The sequence below is a fragment of the Anser anser genome (genome assembly GCF_964211835.1).
Source record: "Anser anser genome assembly, chromosome: 8".
Lineage (NCBI taxonomy): Eukaryota > Metazoa > Chordata > Aves > Anseriformes > Anatidae > Anser > Anser anser.
In genome coordinates this window covers 22,787,053-22,804,484 of record NC_139728.1, presented here as the reverse complement: position 1 = coordinate 22,804,484, position 17,432 = coordinate 22,787,053, and the positions used below count along the sequence as shown (strand labels likewise).

At 38.1% G+C, this 17,432-nt stretch overlaps 1 protein-coding gene across 14 annotated transcripts in view; it reads right to left on the bottom strand.

Moving 5' to 3' along the window:
• Positions 1 to 17,432, bottom strand: part of MAST2 (microtubule associated serine/threonine kinase 2) — a 191,934-nt gene that overhangs the window by 26,006 nt on the left and 148,496 nt on the right. For all 14 annotated transcript variants that reach the window (XM_083846905.1, XM_083846911.1, XM_083846912.1 and 11 more), the window contains 8 exons: positions 17,342 to 17,417; positions 16,451 to 16,660; positions 10,283 to 10,384; positions 6,968 to 7,100; positions 4,791 to 4,852; positions 4,060 to 4,145; positions 1,899 to 2,107; positions 193 to 331 (listed from right to left, as the gene is read on the bottom strand). In XM_083846905.1, the coding sequence (XP_083703031.1) occupies positions 193 to 331; positions 1,899 to 2,107; positions 4,060 to 4,145; positions 4,791 to 4,852; positions 6,968 to 7,100; positions 10,283 to 10,384; positions 16,451 to 16,660; positions 17,342 to 17,417 (1,017 nt within the window). The remainder of the gene's footprint in view (positions 1 to 192; positions 332 to 1,898; positions 2,108 to 4,059; positions 4,146 to 4,790; positions 4,853 to 6,967; positions 7,101 to 10,282; positions 10,385 to 16,450; positions 16,661 to 17,341; positions 17,418 to 17,432) is intronic.

Here is a 17,432-nt window from a genome sequence, read left to right as displayed (position 1 = left end):
GAAAATATTCTTCTTACTCTTTCTCAGTGCCTGTCTGGTTCTGTATATCAGTAGCAAATCCCTAAAACTTCCTGCATGTTAGATACCATCGAAAATCTCCACTGTCTCTAGCCCCCACATCCTCCTGCCCATGTAGAGAGCCTCCAAAGAACTGTCTCTCTTCCTCTAGCTTCTGAAGAGCTGAAGACTTACTTATCAGGTTTTAGGTCACGGTGAACGATCCCGTAATTGTGTAGGTACTCCAATGCTAGAACAGTTTCAGCAAAATACATCCTCGCCATGTCAACAGGTAGGGCACCAATGTTCTTGAGAAGTGTAGCACAATCACCTCCTAGAAAAAAGTTGCAAATATGGCACAGTGAAATAGCAAATACCAGTAACAAAGAACAGCTATGGAACTACAATACTAGGTGACTAGATTGAGTTTCCTAAAGGCTTTGTATCTCTACCCCATTACCCCAAATCCTAAAACTGTCTCTCAACTCTGTCTTGAGCTTCAAATAAACATCAAAATCTTAGGAAAACTGAGATGCAGGTATGCTTGGTATGCCTGTTCTCCTCCAAAATGGCTCAACACAAAAAACACCAATGAGTGTTGAACAGCTGAAAAAATAAACTGTGATTGAAGAGTAGAACTGAGATTCCTCTGGCCTCATCTTCATTATCAGTAAAACACATCAGGATAAACCTTCTCTCCAGTGCACTTCTGTTAATTTCTGTATGGCTCAGGAAAGCAAGAAATATTTATCTCAACAATTGTACAGATGCCGTTTCCCAACTGTAAGCAAGCCTTGAAGGAAGGACTGTTCATGACCATTTTGCCTCTGTATAAATTTCTTTGCTTTCTACCACTGTGACAGACACTACTTCTGATATACAAGCTTCTTAAAGTAGTAAGCAAATACTAAGACTACTACCCGGCTCTTCCCATGCATGGAGAAGCAGCCACACCATTGGACACAATGGTACCCATGAAAATAAGTTTGTGAGTCCTCAATTCAAGTTTCTGAAGGAATACTGCCCACACATTTCATTCAACCTTCATCTCTACTTGTAAACAGGAATTAATATTTTTTTTATGTCAATACATCTGTTGTCGTTGCATTAATTTATCTGAAAGAGCGCTAACACGATAACTACAAGTTTGCTTCCCACAAACATTCAGTCAAGCAAGCCAGGCATAAGAAATTAGTTCTGTTCACCAGAGGAAATAAATCACTTGCAATAAAAAAATTTAATAAATAAATAAATAAATAAATAAAATAAATCAAAACAAATCAAATCAAATCCAGTAAGTAAGGAAAAAAAGCAAACAACAAAGCAGCACAGTATTTTTAAAAGGCTGGTAAGGAACAAAGACTGTGTCACTTGGTGATGTTTCTTAACTACCTTTCTCTAATGCCAAGCAAGCATGCAATGAATCTTGCCATGCCATCACACAGGAGAGCAGGAGAATGTCTTTCCAGTGAGGACTGGAAAGCTCACGATGACTTCTGACCCCTACAACTTTTCTACATGTGGCTTTATGTTTCCTCAGTTCCACTGCAATCATGCTGTGTTAGTCACAGAGATTCACAACTGGAGTATCTCCTTATACAAAACCGTACTAGGGGCAGAATGACTCACATCTCTCCAGCTCAGCCCAAGCAGTCCATATACTCCTCCCTAAAAGGGCATCATGATCTCCCCTGCTGCTGCAGGGCCGACTGACCTCACTCGACACGAAGAAAGAAATAGCACACACAAGTTGTTCTTCCTCCCTATTGCATTCAGAGCAGTGTGCTCATCGATGTTACACCCAAAAGTACACATCTTATAAGTCGCTTAGAAACTGCATCTTTTATAATGAGACTCATTACATGTATGTGCTTTGCAGGTGTAGATGGTGATAAACATACCTTCCACGTACTCCATAACCATGCACAGATGGCGCTTGGTCTCAAAGGAGCAGAACATGCTGACTACAAAGGGGTTCTCAGCAAACGTTAAGATATCTCTCTCGACAAAAGCCTGCTGGATCTGGTTTCTCAAAATTAGGTTCTGTTTGTTGATCTTCTTCATGGCAAAACGTTGACGGGTGGTCTTGTGTCGCACCAAATACACCGCTCTAGAAAACCACATACCAAGAGCAAAAGTTCCATTTTCAGTTTGAACTATTTAAAAAACAAAAAACAAACAGTTGATGGTATCTGTTTTGAATGGATCCTGATAAGACATACCTGTGACTCTATAAAACCCCATCTCATTGCCAAACTCCCCTCAAAAAGGAGACCTATCATGCTTCCTTCCAAAAGCTACTCTGCCTTTTTGAATTCAGGAGCATTTTTGTTGATGTGACTAACAAGGAGATAATTCAGGCACAAATGTCACAGATTTCCTTAAGTGTCAACGCAATGAGGCTTGTATTGTTCAATACTATAGTCACTATTTCACTAAAAAACATCCAAAATATATGAAATCAGCATGATTTCTTTCCAAGCTCCATAAAGTTAATTGATGCAACACTGTCACGAGGGATTTCCTTCAGTATCTCTTACATTTCTATCATTTGCAGATCATTAGATTCCTGCACATTAGTAACACAGTTCGCAAATGAAATTTTCATCCGGTTTGCCTGCGTTTCTGAATCAATGCTTGCTTCCTTCTCTCTGGAGTATATTGCATTTAACATGGTATTGTGTCTCACAAGCAGCTGACTGTGAAATACACCCAAATATAAAGACAGGAATGAGTAACAGGAGAACTACAACATCTCCCCACATTTTACAAAGTTATTTTTAAATCACGGGGGCTGTGCAGAAATGTGACTGAAAACATAAAAAGCTTCTTGTCTAACAATACAGTGCTTCAAACCTGCTCCATTGTGTCTTCATAGACTGAAAAATACACCTACACTTTTTCCACAATTTAAAATAAAAAACAAGTTGCTGTTAACTAAGCACCCACTTCTACAAAACACTCAAGCACATGCTGGCTTAAGTTTTGTTGTTATGACCTACTGAATCACTATTCATAGCTATGGCCTAATCAAAATAATTCACAATGATTTATGAACTGCAAGGAGTTCAGGAATCATCTTTAAAATTCAGGATAGGTTTGGATGATCAGTTACAATTTTAACTGACCAGCTTCATTCTGTTTTCTTCAATGAATAAAATCTAATAGCACTCTTACCTTATTACTTCTCACATTTGCCCCAATATAATTTTAGCATTTATCTTGGTATTTCAAGTGCTCACAAACAGCCATGTTACATATATAATCTGAACACATGGAAGAATGCAAAACTATAAACAACTTCTTTCTCAACATTCCTGCTGCTTGAATGAGTCATCAAAAACATCTGCAACTACAGAATTTTACCCTCACTCAGTTAGGTAGCCTTTATACAAACAGAAATCACAGGACTTAAACACTCAGCATGAAAGGAACTGCAGGTAGGGTGCCTTGATATACAATAAAGAAAGGGGTACAAAATAATTTTCTAAGACTCAAAACAAACTATTGTTTAGGAAATTCCAAAATAAACTAAGTGACGATATTTCTCCTAGAAACAATGTTTTGGGAAAACATTTTTGTCATCTCAAGCCAAGGTACTGAAGTGTCTATATTTTACCTACCTACCACAAAAAGATGCTGCAGAAATAATTACTACAAGAACAGATTTGAGGCCACAGCTTGGAAGGGCTTCAGCAAATTTGTGCCACAAAGGGATTAGGAATACAATATTCTGAAAGCTTTAACATGGGGCAATTTATTTTTACAAGCAACCAATAATCTGGAAGCTGGGTGCCAGTTCAGCACAACGTTAAGACCTTCACAGCCAGGAAATACTTCCAGGTACAGGGGGTACTGCCTAAGAAACCCTGAGAACATGAAAGAAATGGCATCTCTCACAAGAATGCAGAAGACATCACAAGTATGGAACCAAGACCTAGGCAAAATTCTTTATACTTTGGACCCAACAGAAAACAGTAATTTGTCTAACTTTGTAATAACCCTTTACTGGGTAGAATGATAATAGTATTTTCTTTTAAAGCAAAGCCTAAAAAGCCCTACCCATAAGCACCGTTACTGATCAGTTTAATAGTTTCAAACTCTTCTTCAGATGGAGTTTTCTTTGACTGGACAGAGGCTCCACGGCTCTGGGGAAAGAAGAAAAAAAAAAAAGGGAAATTGAGAACAGAAGCAACTTCATTCTATACTTCACTCTTTTGTCCTTTTCTTCTTTAAGCAGCATTTACCCAAACTCAAACCATTTCTAAAGCTCTGGAGCCCTCAGTTTCAGGATAATCATCTGTATCCCTAGCAGCCTTGCAGATTTCCTCTGCAAGTACTTGCACAGAAAATCACTGGACTATAAGATTCAGACCTTTCCATAACTACATACTTAAAATACCGATAAACTAAAAAACTAGGAATCTTTGAAACCTATTGAGTTGTATAACTACATTTTTCCAGCAGTTGTAACTAAATTCATCTCTTTTCAATTCCCATCATGTTTTACAAATGCAAATGTAAAGAGTTTCTCCAAACGATTTTTGTTTGCAACTCCAAAGAAACATCAACAAAATTTGATGATAAACGTCTGTTTGCATCTTTTATGCATTTCACCTCCACAGTAGAGATTTGCACGTTGTTATGAGTGTATACTTTAGTGCTTTTGAATGTCAGCGCTTTTTTTTTTAAAATTAAAATTCCACTGTGTTATAATTAATTCTTTATTGTAGACTACTTCTTTCCAGGGGAAAAAAAATGTGCTAGACAGTATGAGTGTATTACTGCTTTACCTCGACTGAATCATCTGTCTCAGGAGTGTCTGGGCTGTCATAGCTATTCAGCTGGGCCATTTCTGAAAAGAAAGGGGAGAGATTACTCCTAATGATCTCAATCAAACACTATTCTCTTTGTTTGTACAAGACAAACAGGATTTTAAGAGGTGCTTGTAGATTATGAAGGACATACTTCCCCCCTGTAAAAAGTCACCCCAATTATACAGTGCTAACCTTTAACATCTTGTAAATTGTAAGTGGCATTTTATATAAAGATGAATATAATTAATTGTCCTAATCTCAGCATCACTTACTGTAGATGGTTTCTACAATAAGTAAAAGCAACAAATGCAAGTTTAAGGAAACTGCCTGCTAGTTAATGTTAAAACCTACTCCATGCAAAAAGATGGTGGCACCTCTGTACTCCAGAAAAGAAAAAGAATTACATTTCAAACAACCTCTCCCCATGAAATGTATACGATTCTGCAAAATGCTGAGCAGCAGCAAACTGTGAGAAATTCAGTTAGTTTAGGCTACTCAGCTGTCTTAGGAGATGCTATAAACTTTGCAGAACCAAATCCTACATTAACTACTAGTCTCTGAACAGACATCATTGACATTTCTGGGTGCCCTCCTTACAGAAAGGAAATAAGGCACCTTGACATCTCCACACATTTCTAAAGAAAATTTGACTTTAGTAAGGGGAATTAATGATGGAAAGGTTCTCTCCCATGACAGGGATCAAAGGAAAATTTCCCTTTAATGTCAGATTTCAACAAATGCTATTAAATTGCATTTAGCAATCTTTGGTAGAAATTTTCCCGAAGAGCTCTTCACTTGAAGTCAACCTGTCACTGTCATTCGAGTAAACACCGTAGAAGTTAAACTAGTCCTATCCAGACTACTAATTTATGGTAAAATTATGCTCTCTAGGGAAAACAAAAAGTACAGTTCAATCACTGAAATATTCTGCAGCAATCTCCAATCTCTGTCACACTTTCTATTGTTGCTGAGCAAGCCATGCATGCTCGTAAAACTTGTCATAGGAGAAGAGAGTAAGCTAGCAGAGTGCCAGACAAAAATATTAACTCACGAATTCCAAAGTCGGGATCTTCTGGGGCTCTGTACATTTACAGCATATTCATTTTACTATATATAATTCTGGGACCTAGCAGAAAAGCTGCTACTTTCTTCTAAACTTTACTCATACAGTGCCTAAAAAGCACTGTAATTTCATAGACCATATCTAACTTTGTAACAGGTAGAAAGCAAATGTTTATGACCCCTTAAAAATGTATCAAATGTTTAAGTGCAATATCCAACATTTCTAAAACCCATAAAGTGTAAAATAAATCCTCTTCATCACAAACTAGATTTTCTCTGAGTATAAACTTGTGTTAATTATCATAAACTGTTTGGAAAAATATCTTTTGGGAGCAGAAATAAAAAATTTTATATCCAAGTGAACTACTCATTAACTGACATTATGTTTATAATGCATCTACTTTAGAAAATTGAAAATATATGCACTCTTCAGTGAATCATGCACCAATATTGTTGCTATTTTCACATGAAGTATTCAGTTATCAGGAAGTGCAACAAGGCACTCCTCCTCCTACTCTGATGACATACTGTGCTGGTTATAATTCACTCTTTTTTGGTTTCACCGCTATGCAAGATGTAAAAATACAGGCATCTCCACTTAAAAAAAAATCATACTAGTCCTGGTTTCATGGTCCTGGTCCCTGGGAAGTCACAACTTTTCCCAGTGAGGCCAACAAATGGGATGACCAAATCCTTTCCAACCAACCCACTAGTAGTCAGTCAGGCAGTGGCTGAACAGAAATAACAAGTGACCTTACTTTTACTGCCCAGCAGCACAGAGAAAGCAGTTAAACCATAAAGCCATTTTCTAACATTTTTTCAGCTATAATACAGGGAGACATTATTAACACTATAAGTAAAGAACTGTCACTGTTGATGTGTGATCCTTACCCCAGCAATGCTCCTTTGAGACAAGGGGCTGGAAAAGACAATCTAGAATTTGACAACAAACAGGAAGATAAGGACAAATGGCTTAGAAATTAAACCAATAAAATAAAAGCTTTCTTTAGCTATGTAGTGGCCAGGAGTTAGTATCTGGAGATTTGGTTATCCTTTCAGTAGTTTGGAGAGTACAAAACAGGAGTTCTCACCCTCCAGGGGATCCCTGGTAAGTCCCAGCTGGCTGATAATATAACGAGGAATGTCACATTTAATTCCTTGCCCTTCCTTGGCATGGCCTTCTGCAGCTTCTAACAAATGGTAGAACTCCTCAGGATCAAACTCCTGCAGAAAGGTGGAGAGAAAGGGGTAGGGGGTGTAAATGATACAGCTTTACAGTTATGAAAGGTTTCTCTGACATTGGAGAGAAAGAGCACGGGTTGAATCATCTGGATTCCTCAAAAACATCCAAAGCTAATTCTGGGTTGAGCTGCAATGCTAAACATTTATAGTACAACAAGCAAGTCAATGCATTCCAACCTGTTCTGCAAAAATGCTGTGCCTTTACAGCCTGGTGGACATCCACTGGCTTAGATTTGCCATTCAAAACATGAGGAGGATTGTAGCAATTTTATGAACCAAAACCAGATTATCAGATAATGAGGTCATAAAAATGCAAACATTAACCTGGATCCACCTCCTAATTTTGTCTCTGAGCTGTGCCATGAAAGGTGATGAGGACTGAGGTGCCCTCTTCTGCTGCCTCTGTCTGACAGAGGAGTTAAGCCAATACGAACCTCGCCTGCTTTCAAATATCACTTCTGATCAAACCATTCACCTGTCCACCTCACTTTTAACTGTCCCAACCTTAGAAATAACTAATAGAATTGTTAATAAAATAGTAATTATTAATCTACCAGCAGAGAAGATTTCACTTTCTACGTAAGAAATACTATTAAAGGGTAAAGAGTAGATTATATCAGCTCAGGTTTGGTGTACTGGATCTCTAAGGAAAGCAAAGGTTATAAGCAGGTATGATCATTTTTACTACACCAATAGATACAATTGGAAATAAAAGACAATATCTAGATGCAAGAGCACTGCTGCTTAGAAGTAAGATCACTAAATAACCTTATTTCTGCCCTACAAACTTTATTATTTACCAATGAGCAAAACTCAATGAGCAAAAATTTTCTTGTGAAATGTGAGGGGAAAAAGAGAAGCAGCGAAGGTTATCAGAAAAGAATGGATATGAGTATGATCAGCGGTATGACAGAAAAGAGAGTACAGAACTGTGAGCAAGAAAAAAAATCAGAGAAAATGATGATATAAAGATATTTGAATGGCTAGAGAAACAGAGAAGATGCTTTTTCATGATTACTCTAAGCAATGCTGCTTCGATACGTCCATCAACCAAAGACAGTAACAATGCAAGAAACAAAGTTCTCTTCTAAATTATCTGGAAAAGAATTAGTCAACTATCTGAGAGGCGGAAGACAGCAGGGATCACAGAGGACTGTGAGAGAGATGTGATAACAGCACTGCAATATAATTTAGAGAACAAGGTGGGAGGGAAGGTGGAGTCAGGGAAGGATTTTTCAAGATACAACTGTAGGGCATTCATTGGTGAGTAAAGGACAGAAGAAAATAAATGTCTGGTGACAAAAAAAAATCAAGCGTACAAAAATGAAGTAAATTCCACTTCTGCCTTCTTTGTAGTACATTTATTTTATTATCTGTGTACAGTTTTAGTTAAATGGAGAAGAATGGTCCCTACTAAGGGGGGGGAAGTGCTATCGAAAAACAATATGAAAAAAACAACAGATTACATACTTTTCCCAAAAGGTGGTTTCAATGATGCACAAAACACACGATTTTCTTGAAGCCCCAGAGACTCATTCCATAAACAAACATTTCACTGTCCAACATGTAACACAAAGACTGAAGCCAAGTAGCTGAAGTTTAAAATAATTACATGCCTTCACTCCCATCACAACAATCACATCCATCCCAACCACTGCCTATGTGGTCAGTCACTTCATTTACAAGGCAGAATTAAGAACAAGCTGTGTTACTGAAGTTAACATTAATAGTAATTCTTAGAACATGTGTCTATAAATTCACAAACAATGAAGTTAAAGACTAGATTACAAAAAAATTATGCTACAAAATAAAAATAAAATGTAGTTCACAAGCTATTTAAATGGTAGACAATCCATTGCTATAGTTGTTGCTCTTTTATAGGATAAAAGGAACATTAATGCTTAAGTCTTCATGTCAGCAGAATTACATATATGGAAAAAATTGCTAGAAAGCCAATAAAGCTTAAAAAAATTTAAAGACTAATATATAAAGCCAAACATTATTTTTACACTTTAAAGACCAGCCACTGCATTTTCAAGGTTGTTACTACGTGCTTTGGAGTTCATTACTCAAATCTCAATGACTTTACTGCTCCCACCTGCTCTCCTGCACTTTGCAGAACATGGGGTACAGAAGATAGTGGATGACCCTGGAGACCTATTGATCTGCAGCTAGAAGCTGACTTGAGTTTGAAAGTGGTTCCAGATATAAAGATGAGTTCACAAAACTTACCAAGGCTTCCTGCCTTCCTTGCACTATAGGGTTCCCAGCAAAGCAATCCCTCTGATGGCCATGGGTCAGGGCAGAGGAATTAGGGAACTCTCTGAAGTCTACCGGTTCACAGAACCTCAGCAGGTGTTTACAACAACTGGTATCACTGGAAAGGTTGGCCCACTCCGGTCCAACTTGCCAAAGAAAGCTCTGCAAAACTCATTTATCTTCTAGTGACTCCAGTGAGAAATGTCAACTGCAGGCACACTGCTGCCCTCAACCTGTTAACTACACATCTATACCAGCCACAGATTCCTAATTCAGCCACCTTGTGTAATGTCTCAGTTGGATGTAGCTTCCCTGTCGTTTTCATGTCCAGAAAAAACAACTACGTTGTGTGCTTGTACCTCTCACATAACACAGGCCAGGGAATTTCATCCTGCTAGTTCACAAATTTCAACTGTACGTTTGTGATACCTCCTCCAGCCCTCAAAAAAATTGTTTGTGACTCTTCCCTACACTCTCACCAATTTTTCAGCATCCTCGTGAAATACAGACACAGAACTGAGCTCTATAATCAATAATCACCACAATGTTGTCTACACAAACCATACACTTATACACTCTTCACTGTACCTACTAACACCCTGAGGAATATCAGGTGGTGTGATGCTGCATGAAATGATGCCAAAAGCTACATCTGGCCCCTCAGACGTAACCTTTACACTAAAACCCAACTAGCCACTGTTGCAGCTGACACTCCAATGCGAAGATAATTCCATATTAATGCAAAAGACGGGACTTTTTTTTAAAAAAAAAAAAAACTTATTTATTTTTCATCAATATTTTCATCAGAATTTAAAGTTTTCTCTTGAAGATCTTGTGTTCCTTATCTCCCCAGACACACACCAGACTTCAGATCACACGCGTGCTCTCCTGAGAACCGCACTTACCAAGCACTCCAGCAGCCGAGCGGGTCTTGCAATAATAATCATCAGCTTCTTCACAAGTTGGGTAACAAAGGCAACTTCTGAGCTCTCCGATCGCTCGTGGGCCTGTGGAGAGCAAAGGATCCCATTATGGTCCTAGCAGTGAACTCTTCATTTTTATATGTCAAATGCTGATCACAGAGGAATAAGTAACAATAATAATTGTAATAAGTAACACAGTAACTGCAATTCAGCAGCAAAGGCATGGCCGAGTCAGGTCAGGCTGCAATCTCAGCTCATTCAAGGATACCAAGTTACATACAGCTTTGCCATTACAACTGACTGTTTTTATCACGCAAGAGAAATTTCAAAGGCTCTATTTGCATTATATCACCCATCAGTTACATTAGATATGATGTGGTTTTTGTTTTTTTAAAAATGAAAACAGGAATACTGATTCTTCCAATTTTACCATCCATATGATACCAAAATCTAGAAAATGACCAACAGCTACACATTTTTAGGGTGTGCTTTCAGATGGAATTTGTACTACTTTCGTTCATATTCATGAAAATCCTAAATTTATTTTCTTTTGATTTAATTTCATAAATCCTGCTGAACAACTACAGCATTGTATTGAATGCTCTGTTGTACCAAGCACACAAACAAAGCAAAGAACATATAGAAAGCTAATTCAGAGAATTTATTCTCACCCACTCTTTTTAATTTACTGGACTTCAGTACAAATTCAATGCTTAGCTTCAAGGTTAATGTGTGTGTGCGTGCACAAAGAAGGGATGTCTTTTTTATAACAAAAAATGCATTAAAATGGGTAATGTAAGAAACATGGGCAAATTTGACCAACAATAGCCACCCACCCTTCAAATTACTCTTTTTTGCTCAAAAACAATATTGTTACAAGTCCTGGAACACAAGTAAAATGGTATTTCGTTATAGGGTGATAAAAGATAGTTCCAATGACATGAAAAAAACTCTGAAATGAAGTAGAGCTATTGCTTTCCAAGGTCAAAAAATTAGGCTTTAGCACAGACACAAATGTAAAGTCCTGAACTTCACCAATGTGTTTATACTGGCAATGAGCCAGTAGCTGCTTGTAGGAATGATATTTTATCAACATGAATGCAAGCAGCAAGAAACTTAAAGGTTCATTTAGCATTGTTCATTAAACCATCTAAGAAAAAGAAATATATTGTTGAGAAACCAAAACACAGTCAGTCACCTAAAAGAACAATAAAAACACAGAAGCTAGAAAAAGGCAGCATTTTTATATATATGCCAATTTTGTCACCAAACCAACAAAATTATTATTTCTCATTTTGACAAAGGTCAGAACAAGAAACATTACTTCAGCGGTGATAAGGTAGTGCTAGAATTTTAACCTTGAAGAAAACTACATAAGTGCTAGTTCATCATCTACAAACAGTATCAGAGATGCTTCCCGGTTATAAAAGTCTTACAAAGAATATTTTGAAAACACTGAAATAAGTTGAGATTTTTTTCTAAACAGTATTTTCTCATTATAAAATAGAAAATGATGAAAATGAAGGTGATTAGTATTCACTCTGTGCCCCTTAATGCATTACCCAAACTTACGAGCTAAAATATGAATTCTATAAAGAAATTAATGCTTTCATAGCTGAAAAGCCATTCCAGATCACCAGGGGTTAGCTGCTTTGCCATGAATAAATAAAACATCAACAACTTTGTATTATTTGAAATATGAGCCATGCAATTGGAACGTCCTCTTTCTCCCCCACATAGTATGCAAAAAATAATATTTTTATTTATTGCATCTGTTTATACTGTTGAAGCAAACTTATCCTTTTAAATCAAGTCCTTTTGCTTTCTCTCTTTCTCATCTTCTGCAATTTAGGCAAATAATTTAAAAATTGAACTAACTTAATCAGGTGTCTGTTTTGAAAACGAAAAGCTAGACCATGACTGCCAAATGAGAAAGAAAAGCAAAAGAAAAGAAAAAAAAAAGAGCAGAGTAGAGGATTACAAAAATCAAACACAACTTGTAACAGCCACTCAGCCATCATCTCTGCACAGCGCTGCTCTTCCAAGATCCTCAGCAACACTGCCTCTTCTTGTTTCCTCCCCTCACAGGATAGTCCGGACATCTCTACAGACGTCTTGTTTACCATCTGTCCCGATGACAGTATCTCGAAAGCAGACGGGGTTATATAGCACGGCTCTGCCCGCCACTTCCATGTGCCTTGGGATGATGCGTGCCACCTAATTAGCAGTTCCCAATGACGACATGCTTGTCTGAAGGTTGCTGGTGTCATTTCAGGGTTCCCCCCCCCCCCCCCCCGCCGCCTCCAGAGGGGAGGAGGGAGAAGCTATGGGGTTGTGGGTAGAGGCTGATGCCATTCCTCCACACATTGCCAGTGACACATGTACAGGAGGTAGCAACGGGTAATTTACAAACCGATTCCCTTATCTGAAAGACCCATCCGTCACTAACTGGAGCTACTGGGGCATGAAATTAAAATCACTGTCCTCCCCTGGGGTTCAGCAGGACCAATAACTGGGATATGCAAGTCACAACACTGTAATTGAGCTAATATACTGATGGAAACCAAAACAATAGACCTGCAATGCCAAGAACCAATAAATTTACGCTCAGGCTCATATTAAGAAAGCAATTCCAATCAGAATATCAATTTTCCAATGTGCTGTATCAGTCAACATAGTACAATACTAATTCCCTCCTCTTTGCTTTTGTTCCATGCACAGAAACACACCTGTAATTCTTCATTTCCTTACCTCCAACTGGCTTAACCTACACAAAAGCCATTCAACTTTTGGCTAGTTTTACCTTGTCTTTGTCATTTAGTCAATGGAGCCAAGTAAACAACTGACTATAACCTTTTACTTCAAAGGAGCTTGAGCTCCTGTTCCATCCTCTAACCCAACCCCTAAGGTAACAGATAAAGAATCAAATGCCCTGTTCTTTTTCATAAGTACTTTCTGTTATTTTTTCAGTATCTTTTCTTTAAATGTGAAGTGTGGCATCCAAGTTCACGCTTTCCAAAATAAAGAAAATCTATTAAATTCATTTTTACTTCAGGATCATTTCAGTGATGCAATAAGCAATAGGTTTCTCTGGCTAAAAGACAATATTTCACGCTCCAAACGAGAAAATATCTCATTTGCCAGAACTAATGAGATTTGTTGGTATTTTATTACAAAAGCCAGGATCTAAAAACTTTAAAAGCTCTGTGGTTTGGTATATTTAAACAGCTCATTATTTACATACCCAATTACTCTATTTTATGAATACATTTTTACAACATAAAGTAGCCTCAAACTGCAACACATTAAATAGTTTTTTCTTTCTGTGGCTTGAAATTCCTGTGTGAATTTCACAGTAAAACTCTATGAAAATCCATGGGTATTCCTGCCAGTTCCTGGCCCAGTGCTGCTTGTTTCCTTAGTGACCAATAAATCATCTTCCCAGTCTTTCTGTATCTTGTAAAAATATAGCATAAAACTATACATCCTACTGGAAAGGCCAAAACCTATATATCCTACTGCAAAGGCCATACTACTGGCCAAGTGAAAGAGATTTTTTTTTTTGAGATTCCAGATGGTCTTATTTATATAAAGTACTGCTCTGCGTGGTACCTTAACAAGATAATCACAGCTAAGGACCCTGCCCTAAGTTTGGGATACTCTAATTTCAACTCCAAGCTTCTGGTGTTTTAGGTGAGTCCTCAAAAAAAGTTTCTTGGGGTGTGGGGGATGGATTTTAAAGTATTAGAATATAACCAAAAGACAAGAAAATATGCACAGGAAAAAAAAAGACATGGAAGGAAATCATGGACCTTCCTGTGCTGGCGTTCATTTCTCTCTCCTTCTTCCTGCCCTGTTTTGCCTCCTTTGTCTCTCCAAGCTTTCCTTTCAATCATCCCTAGTCCCCCTTAGTTCCTAAAGTAAATTAATTACACTTGAGAACAGGCCCTTCTCTCACCCACACCCTGAAGAAGATGTTGAGGAGGAAGAGGTCAGAGCAGCCCCGCTGTCGGTTACTGAGCAAGCAGAGGGATGACTGCTGTACCTCACGCAGTAACCGTTCGGTGTCCTTCTCCCCTGTGCTTGGGAGTAGCAGAATAATGAATACAGCACCAAAGGGAAAAGGCCACTTAAGAAGGTGTATATTGAGGACTTGTTCTGAGGGAAAGGAGAGGAAAGGAAAAAGCATGTTTACCTGACCCACACCTTCTCTGAAATCCTGATCAACCAATTCAATCAAGAAGACAGGCCTGAAAGGGCTGAGTGGAGTGGCCGGACCTAACCTATCACTCTCTCAATTTCTTAGAGTATAATAAATCACAGTCCACATACAAAGGAGGGAGAAAAGTCTGGGAGCAGGAGAATCTCAAGCTTAAACGATCTGTTATCAGAAGATACTTTAAAAGACACTGTAAAATGCTCTGTGGACCCTTTGCACCCCTTGAAATGTAAGCTATTTTGCAAAACATACACGTCCACTTCTAGTGAAAGCTTTCCAACTTACAGACCACTGACCAAAGGTGCCTGGATTCCTTATTTCATAGCTTGTGTGCACAGGTACCCTGCTTCCAGATGCTGGAGATACAACATGGACCTAATGACACACGCTCATCTGGCTGCAGGAAGCCCCTGCACCCTGCTTCCAGCTCCTCCACAGCAGCTTCAAGTCTTGTCAGCAACATGCAGCAGTGCTCACGTGCCTCTGTCAGCCCCTGCGCCAGCCAGCCCTGGATCCAGCAGCAGTGCCTGCGTGCTACTTATGCTGTCCAAAAAGGCTCTGCTGCCACGCTTTCAGACTCTAGAAAGATTTTCCTCCTTTAAAAACCATGAATCCTGAACAATTTCTTTGACTAGATGCAATTTCTCCAGCCCTGTATGCTCGAAGCTACGGTCAAACTCCCGCACCGCATCCAAAGAACTCTACTTTTACTAGGAAACACATTTTTTACTATAGAAATGCATCCGCAGTGGTTACTGATATGCCACAGGCAGACAACCATGCAGGTCCTTGAAATATATTCTCTTCCTCTCTTGATCTGTCAAAATCATTCCTCATTCAGGCTTAGCACCACAGGAACAAACAAGAGTAATTTCTTTTTTCCCATGCATAACAAGTATCAGGGAAATTGCAGCCACACTCATATAAATGTGGTAGCTAAAAACTTTAGATAAAACAAAGGAAGATTCTGCAGTTTTCACAAAGCTTTTAAATACAGTAGTAGTATATTAAAACAGTATTTTAATCTACCTACCACTTTCTAATGTCTGGAAAGAATGGCAGAGGTGCACAAACTAGTGCAATTCATACTGGAAAACTGATCAACGACATGTAAACACATCTTCATTAAAAAGATTAAGAATCATCACAGAAAAATTATTTCAGGGTCTGCGTTTCTTGGTATCTCAGTGATATTTGTTATCTGAGCCTGTGATCTTTATAAATCTTGTACTTTCAACTTGCTGTCTACTTAAATCAAAGCAGAGGATTAGGAAGATGATCCCAAACAGAGGTCTGGACCCAGCAATAAGTAATAGCACCAACTCTTCACAACAGCTATAGCATAAATTCTAAGAGATTTTTTGAAATTAATATTATTTTAAAGGAAAAGAGTGATTTTAATGAGTAGCTGAAGCATACTGAGCACGCATTAAAATTGTGCCCCCTTGTGTATTTTCAAATGCTTTGAACACCACAAAACACATCGAAGTAGTAAAAAAAAAAAAAACAACCCCACAACTGGATTAGTTCAGCTCAAGAAAATCTTTTATGAAAAATTTATAGCAACACTACAAACTATGGTGTTTTCACTCCTTGAAGGCACTATTGTAATTAATAAGTCATTCAGAGTCTTGAAGTACATGAAAGAAAAGTTCAGTAATTTCCTTCATCTGTATGAACCCAATTTTCATAAATGGCAAAGACTGCCTTTGACTTACTCATATGCATATTTAACTTTCGTACAAATGAAGTACACAGGTGAAGTGACTTGCTCAAATCTGCCCATGGTAGATCAACGACTCAGGTCTCCTGATACCCCCACCTGCTGCCCTTCCTCTGGAATTCATCCTGCCTCTCCTGAAATCAAAGCTCTGCCTTATTTTTTCAAGTTTCAATCAAAGTAATATATTCTACTTCTAGAGTGCACTTACATCCTGGAGAAGTTTCTCCAAGTTTTCCTGCAGCTCATAAAAGTACCGAGAAGTAATGAGACCTTCACGTGATTTATCTAGGCAATCTCTGGCCAGCTCAATAACTTGATGATGGATGAAACTTAGGACCCCATCTGCTAATTGCAGCACGTTCTCTGGAGCATTAGAGGCAATAAACTCAGCCAGCCGTTCTTCCATCTGCGCTGTGGCCTAAGAGTACAGAATAAACAAATTATTCTTAAAATTTTACTATCCCAAAATCTAAACATGAACAAGTAGGGTACTAAAGTAATATATTCTCAATCCCAAAATGCACTGGACTTAGAAAATAGTCCAAAATACAATGATGGTGTTTTGTCTAGAATAAAATTATTATACCATAGGCAAGAATTATGTTCACAAGAACAAACAGCAACATTTAATCAGGACACACTTTTTGAAAATGGAAATGACTATAAAAATAACTTGGTTCTGAGGCTGCATTCCTCCCTGGGTCTCCACAATAAGGATGTAAGATCCAAGGCAGCTCTCAGAACTTGTAGGCAAGACCATGAAATCTGAAAATCATTGCCCCAAGCAATAGACAGACGTCATTTCTTTCAGCATAAGCCCCGATATCCTGCCAGCAGAGAAACATCTATTTTTACTAGTGGTAAAGCAGAAAGGAATGACCGTATCGACAGCTCTGGGATAAACAAATATCTATGTTCATTGCAGTGAAATGTTAACTCTCAGAACTTGATTCCAAAGATTTTAATATTCAGCTTTAAAACAAACAAAAAATTGGAAATCAGAGGTGAGACATGAGATCCTTCTCAGTAAGTACTACAAATAAATACCGAGCATTCTCACAAGTTCATTGAATGCATTATTCAAAAAGTGATTCCTTACCTTTGGAAACCTTTCTTTGTACACATGATTCATCATTATTATTTCACTGTCAAAGGAAATTGGGGAGCGACCCGGGCTAGAGGAGAAAAGA